At 42.6% G+C, this 6,606-nt stretch overlaps 1 protein-coding gene across 1 annotated transcript in view; it reads right to left on the reverse strand.

Annotated features, from left to right (window-relative positions):
- Positions 1-4,510: 4,510 nt before the first annotated feature.
- The window catches only part of cadm2a (cell adhesion molecule 2a), a 406,511-nt gene continuing 404,415 nt past the window's right edge, over positions 4,511-6,606 (reverse strand). The window contains exons 10-11 of the mRNA XM_084074746.1: positions 6,155-6,277; positions 4,511-4,640 (exon numbers count right to left, since the gene is read on the reverse strand). Of these exons, the coding sequence (XP_083930872.1) occupies positions 4,522-4,640; positions 6,155-6,277 (242 nt within the window). The 3' untranslated portion in view covers positions 4,511-4,521. The remainder of the gene's footprint in view (positions 4,641-6,154; positions 6,278-6,606) is intronic.

A 6,606-nucleotide genomic window follows, 5' to 3' on the forward strand; every position in this document is an offset into this window, starting at 1 on the left:
GTCATATCATTTCTGTAAGTGGTTGTTCTCGTTACTAGTGTATGGTTTACTTTCACATTCTGTAAAATATGGATAAATAGCTGCAGAACACACCTTTTAAATGTAATTAACACTGTGGGAATGTTTTATTGTGCCAATGCAATTTGTAAAAATAGAAAGCAATAAAATAAACTGGGACTTCACGCTCTATTTACTGTATCACCTTGAGAAAGCATACCGTGACATCCATGCTTCACCTTGTGGACAAAAACTATTCAACCGCAGGAATTTGTGTTGTCTTTATTTGCATTAAACATTGTAATTAATTGGCCCCTCTTGCTAAATTTGGGCCCTTCTACTAGGTTCCGGAGGTGATTTTATTTTCCATTCTTTCAACTAATCTGTATATACTTATGTTATTACACTGGCCAATCCCAAGGACATAATGACAACAAAAATGCATGTACTGCAGCTCATTAGGTTACACATCAACTGAAAAGGTATAATATGTATTGAATCCGCACAGTACATTTACAGAGTGCCACTAACAGCAGTAGTAGTAGCTGAAACCTTAAATGCTTGAAGTTTAACCTTGATGGTTTTTGTAATGACAGTTCTGGACAGAAAGTAGCTGCTGACCTCCCTGTGGACCTTCTCCTCCGCCGATGGAGAGGAAGGACCATTTGTCTTGTCCACAAGTCAGCGGGCAAACCAAAGAACATGGTGTCAACTTACAGTACAGCTACAACAGTTAGCTCAGACCTACAGTATCGCCTGACTTATACTTAGTCCTGCGATGGCGTCCCACGCTGACAACAGCAGATCTACAAGTTTGTTACGAGCTTGTGGATGGTCTATTTTCGGGCACCGGGACACCGTCGTAGGAAGAAGCATAAATTAAGCAAAATTCAACATCAGGTCACCGAGGAGCATGCCGCAAACACTACACCAAAATGGTGTACAGCAAAATAACACCCGAGTGTTCATTTAACCCTGAGTGTAAAACTGGACCCGAATCAGAGTTAAATCAATGCACACGATTTTACTGCCTCCAGAGTTATGCTGTGTTCACAATGGCAGCTACAAGGCTACCATTCATTTTCAATGGAAGCCAGCAACATGAAGATACAAAGCGTCACCCGATGTTTGTGGCTCCAAAAAAATATATCTACAAAGCAACAATCCAAGTGGAGCTGGCTTCAACTGCAGCGGAAAGCTACAAAACGAGCAAGTGTCGTTCCACCCATTTCCACTCGCCTTCTCTCTCCACACAATTCCTGCTTGTAATGGGGGGAAACTAATTATTTCCGTCTGCCCTAGGCTTTATTTTACTTTTTCTCGTCGGACGCACGCTTGACGACGCAAACGAGCACGCTGATCAACACTTCAGCAGCGACAGATACGCTGCGTCGCTTTTTCTACCTTTTGTAGTTGTCAGTGTGAACGCAGCATTAAGGGGCAAACACAACCTTCGGAATGGTTCTCCGTCAAAGAAACGTCCTTTTGAATAAATTAAAGATGGAACGAAGCCAAAGAAACCCAACAGAACATGCCGATGTAAATTATTACTAAAGTGTAGTCCTCACACATTATGTACATGCCTTGTGCTAAAAAACTAAAACAAACAAAAAACGTTGTTTTTCTTAAAAAAAGAAAAAGAAATCCCCACACCCACCACCCCCCAAGTAGATAAAGTGGCTAATATACAAATTTGAACGAATAAGGGAATCCAAAACTCTAACAGCATTTTTCACTATTTACCACATTTTTTTGCAGACACAATATACAGCTGGGAGCTTAGAAGTGTATGAACAACAACAACAGTGACAAAATTAAATACAAATAAAAACCAAGTTGGTCGTATAAAAAGCACATAAAACCTTTCTCTTTTTTGGGACTAAAACAAAGAAACTTCATTATCATACATTTTGTTCAGCTGAACTGTTCTAAAAGGCAATGAAGATGTCGGCAAAGGAACGCGGTTTGTGTTACTGTTGTGCTTTTCTTTTTCTGCTTTCACCATTTTAAGCCCGATTTATACAGGGTTGCGCACCGGAAATAGCAGATCTACAAGCCCACAACGCATCACATTGTGAGCTTGTCGATCTGCTATTTCTTTTGCACAACAACGGTGCACAACTTAGTGTTAATCAGCCCTTTCTTTCGAGAGGCAGGCCCCTTGCTGAGATGACAAGCACTCTCACAATCTCTCATTGTTATTCATTATTCAATATATTCATTACTTACTTTTTTTTTATTTATTTTTTTGCCTAAAGACCTCATGAAATGGTTTGTAATATGGTTTGGCTCAGTTGGACAAATGAAACGCACCGTAAATTCCTGAGTGCTCATTTAACTCTGAGGACGTCACAATGGACCCTTACAGGTCTGTGTGTACACTCAGAGATAAATGAACACTCAGTACTCGTTAGTGAAAGTGTTCTCAGACAACAGCACTTGTGGAGGCGATAACACAAAACGAATATCGTCGCTACCGGGCGGAAACCTCGTATCTCCAAAACGGTTACTTTTCAGGAAATGGAAAAAACAACCTGGGTTCCAATGCATCCAATTTACTTTTCATTGATTCAATATTTATTAAAAAAACACAGATCTACAAGCTCACAAGGTGTCGCATCGCGACCCATTGTGAGCTTGTAGATAAGCAATTTTTACTACTTTTGCATGGCACTGTAGTATGATGAAGTAGGGAATTAATTACCAGAAAAAAAAACACAAACAGTTGAAAGATACACGGTTTCTCCCCGACAGTGACGATATGCTGTAATGAAACATGACTGCAGTGAAACAGATTTTATCACCAAGTTTACCAACATCATTGTGGAATGCATCTTGAAATGTTTTACAATAGCAAATTCTACTCAAATAAAACTTCACTGCATATTTGAGGAGACGAGGAAAACAATTATGGTCTGAATTGTTCTGATTTGTTTCTTTTTCTTTTTGTAGTTTGGAGTATTACAGCGCTGAGATGTGATTTAAAAGATTTCATGGGGTCTTTAAGGCTCATTCAAACATTTTTTTTTCAATGCCATGGCATCAACTTGAAATGGAAATAAAAAAAAGCTAAAGCTAACTAACAACAATTGGATTTATACAACCCACGAGAGAGACGTGAATGGCCCTGTTTCTAAGAGGTCAAGGTGTAGATACCGAACAAAAGTAAGCAGTTAAGTGTGAAAGTGTGGGTCTCAGCCTGAACAGTGCAAGAATATACAGACAAAAAAATACATAGATACAGCAGATTTAGCAAAAAAATGTTTTTTTTTTGTTTCTTTTTCTTTTTTTTCTAATATATTCGATTGTGTTTTATTTGATGTTCTTTATCTTGCATGTCATTTTTGGTGTTTTTTTTTATCGCAGCTTCTCTGCTCTAAACAATACGGTACTACCCTTTAACCCCTAGAGACCTATGGTGAGGGAAAAAAATAGAAACATTATACACATATCTGACAATCCTTGCTACAGTGTTACACAAAACCTTCATCTTATCTTACAAGGGTCGACTTCTTCATTTACAATGTCTATTGAGATGATAAGGGTGGGAGGGAGAGGGTGGGGGCGGGTGTTGAATCAGCTAAAAGGACCATATTCAATGTGACAGTAATATATAAGGCGTTAAAAGCACGGATCTTGAGAAAAACTAAAGTAAAAAATATAATAATTGAAAAATAGTCGGAAAGATGAAATGCGGAAATCGGAAGCTGTGAGACGCAGCGGTTGCATGGCGGTTAAGACAACCATCTACAAAGCATTTACATTGCTACAGACAGACGTTACATGAAGGCATTGACAGAATTTCAATGGGCGTCTGTATATTTAGGCACCGTGTTAATGTTAGAAGATATGTGTTTACAAAAAAGGGAAGGGGGGAGGGGGTATTTATGATTGGGTGTGTTGGGGGGCGGGGCTGACAAATGGGAGAGAACCAATAAGGGGGTCTCTCATATTAAGCAGTTAGGATGCATTTACAGATTTGTCTGGTATTCTCTTCAACTTTAAGGTCAACGAACCAAATACCCCTCCTAGAAAAAAACACAGTTGAGAACTCCAGCGGGGCGGCGTTTGGGCCGGTCGCCAAAGAAAATAAAAAAGGAGAAGATGACAAGGTGAAATGAAAGAAAACGCTCTGAACAAAATGGCACAATGCCACAAAAAAAAAAGAAAGAAAGAAAAAAGAAGAAGTTTCTCTGTCAATAGACCGCCCGGGGTTTCCTCGTTGACAAAGCAAGGGCAGTGCATGGTCGGGTGCAGAGAAAAGAGGGAGGGAAAGAGAGGGGAGGAATGGTCAGAGAGACATAAAGGAGGATATATATATCTATATATACTATATATATAGAAAGAGAGGAGAAAGTGTGTGTGTGTGTGTGTGTGTGTGTGTGTGTGTGTGTGTGTGTGTGTGTGTGTGTGTGTGTGTGTGTGTGTGTGTGTATGTGTGTGTATGCGTACGCGTGCGTGTGTGTGTGGGGGGGGGTGGGGGTGCGGGTGGAGTGGCGGTAGCGTCACGGCTCCCTCTGCAGTCTAAATGAAGTACTCTTTCTTTTCCTCTGCGTGTGCGTGGTTGCCCTCGGCGTTGATGATGGCCGTGTCGGCGTCGGGCGCGTCGTCCGCCCCCTTGGCCTCGTTCGTCAAGTATGTTCCTGTGGAAGCCGAGGAGACAGAGCCACATCAGGGGATGACGGAGAGAGAGAGAGAGAGACAGAGAGACAGAGAGAACAAACATTGAGGCATCCTGTCTCCTGTGCTCGTTGCCCCGAGGTGAGCGGCACAACGCGGAAGAACACAAAACAAAAGAAAGTGACTGAGGCCTCCTGTGTTCGTCCTGCTCATGCAGGATTCAAACCTAGTATGTGCCCAAGCCTCATGCTGTGACAACACTGCAATGACTGGACCCAGTGTGCCCCCCTGCTCCATCACCATAGACACGTACTGTATCATCGCTGTCGGGCAGAAACCTCATAACTCCATATCTCAACTTTTTTGGGGGAATATTATGCTTTTTGTAAATTTATGCCCTACGCACAAAGATGCGCAAATAGCCGCATCGCGTTGTGATAAACACAAAGTTCAGTTTATGTGTTTATTTTCCATCTATCAAAAAGCTTTTTTGTATTTTTCTGTTAAATGTTCTCAATTAGAAACTTTCATCAACTCAAAGTTTTCCAAATGGAATAGAACCTTTTGCATAAATGTTCTAATCCATTTGAAAAATAATCAGTCTCAACATCAGTAATCGGTGGTCTAGGGACTCTACAAAATGGTGATGGACACTGGGCCCAGAGACGTGGCTCTAGTCAGGTCAGGCTCTGGTTTTAATGCATGCCTGCCGAGCAGCCGCTGGTCTTCTGATTAATTCATGAAGCATTTGCCTGGAATATAGAAAATGGTTTTGCTCGGGGAGTGCTCTCACTACTTGATTGAGACATGAGCTTAATTGCAATGCACAGTGCACCTGGTAATAAAAGACTCTATTGGAACAGAATTGGGCCTCTTCTTTGCTTCCTTCATAAGTGTTACCAATTATACTAATTAAGGGTTTGTTCCATTTAGTGTGGCACAGTGGTTCTCAAACTTTCAAGGACACCCATAACTCTCAGAGTTACACACCCGTAAGGGGCCATTTGGAACCCCCTCAGGGAACCACGAGGGTACCTGGACCACACATTTAGACCCACTGGTGTAGCAGAGTCTTTCCAGTGAGCCAACATGCACAACATCAGCACCCTGACTCTGTTTGACCAGAATGGAACACAACCTGAATTAGCATAATTCGTAACGCCTGTGAAGGAAGTAAGGAAGAGGCCCAATTTCTTTCCAATATGGCTGGTAGACCCAGGTCTAGCTGTAACCCTTTCCTCTCTGATGTGCCAGGCAAGGGGTAGGCAACCAAGGGGTTTTCAAAGTGGGGTCTAGGCTAGGGACCCTCAGGGGTCCTTGAAGGGGTTCCAGGGGGGGCCATCAAAATTAGTTAAGGCCACCCAAATAGGACATTATTCCTATTTTATGCTTTTGTCTATAAAAAAATCGACGAATTGCGACATATTGTGAGCTAGTGTATCTGCCTTTAAAAATCCGGAAAATGTGGAATCATTTCTCTTATCGGGGTCCCTGGTGCAAAATCAGTCAGTGTGGAGGTGCTGAAGGTATGCAGTACCTTTATGCCGGGCCAGGTATCTCCCAAAGACTATGACTAAACACAAGGTGACGAAGACCACCACGGCCACCACTCCTCCAATCAGGGCGTGGTCCGTACCGTGCTGCCCCAGGGCATTGGGATCTGCAGGGGAGGGGGAGAGAGAGAGAGAGAGAGAGAGAGAGAGAGAGAGAGAGGGAGAGGGGGGAGAGAGAAACAGAGGAGAGAGGTAGAGGGGGGTCAGAGAGAAAGGGAAACAGAGAGGAGAGAGGGAGAGGAGGGGCGAGTCAGAGGGAGGGGGAGAGAGAAATGTGTGGAGAAAGAGAGGGAGAGGGAGAGGGAGAAAGAGAGGGTGGCAGATAGAGAGAGGGGAGATATAGGGGGGAGGAGGAGGAGAGAGAGAGAGAGAGAGAGGAAGACAGAGAGACATTAGAATAAAACGAACAAGTAGAAATAGATTATTTCCTGCTCTA

The sequence above is a fragment of the Gymnoscopelus microlampas genome (assembly GCF_963454915.1).
Source record: "Gymnoscopelus microlampas genome assembly, chromosome: 12".
In the NCBI taxonomy this organism is placed as follows: domain Eukaryota; kingdom Metazoa; phylum Chordata; class Actinopteri; order Myctophiformes; family Myctophidae; genus Gymnoscopelus; species Gymnoscopelus microlampas.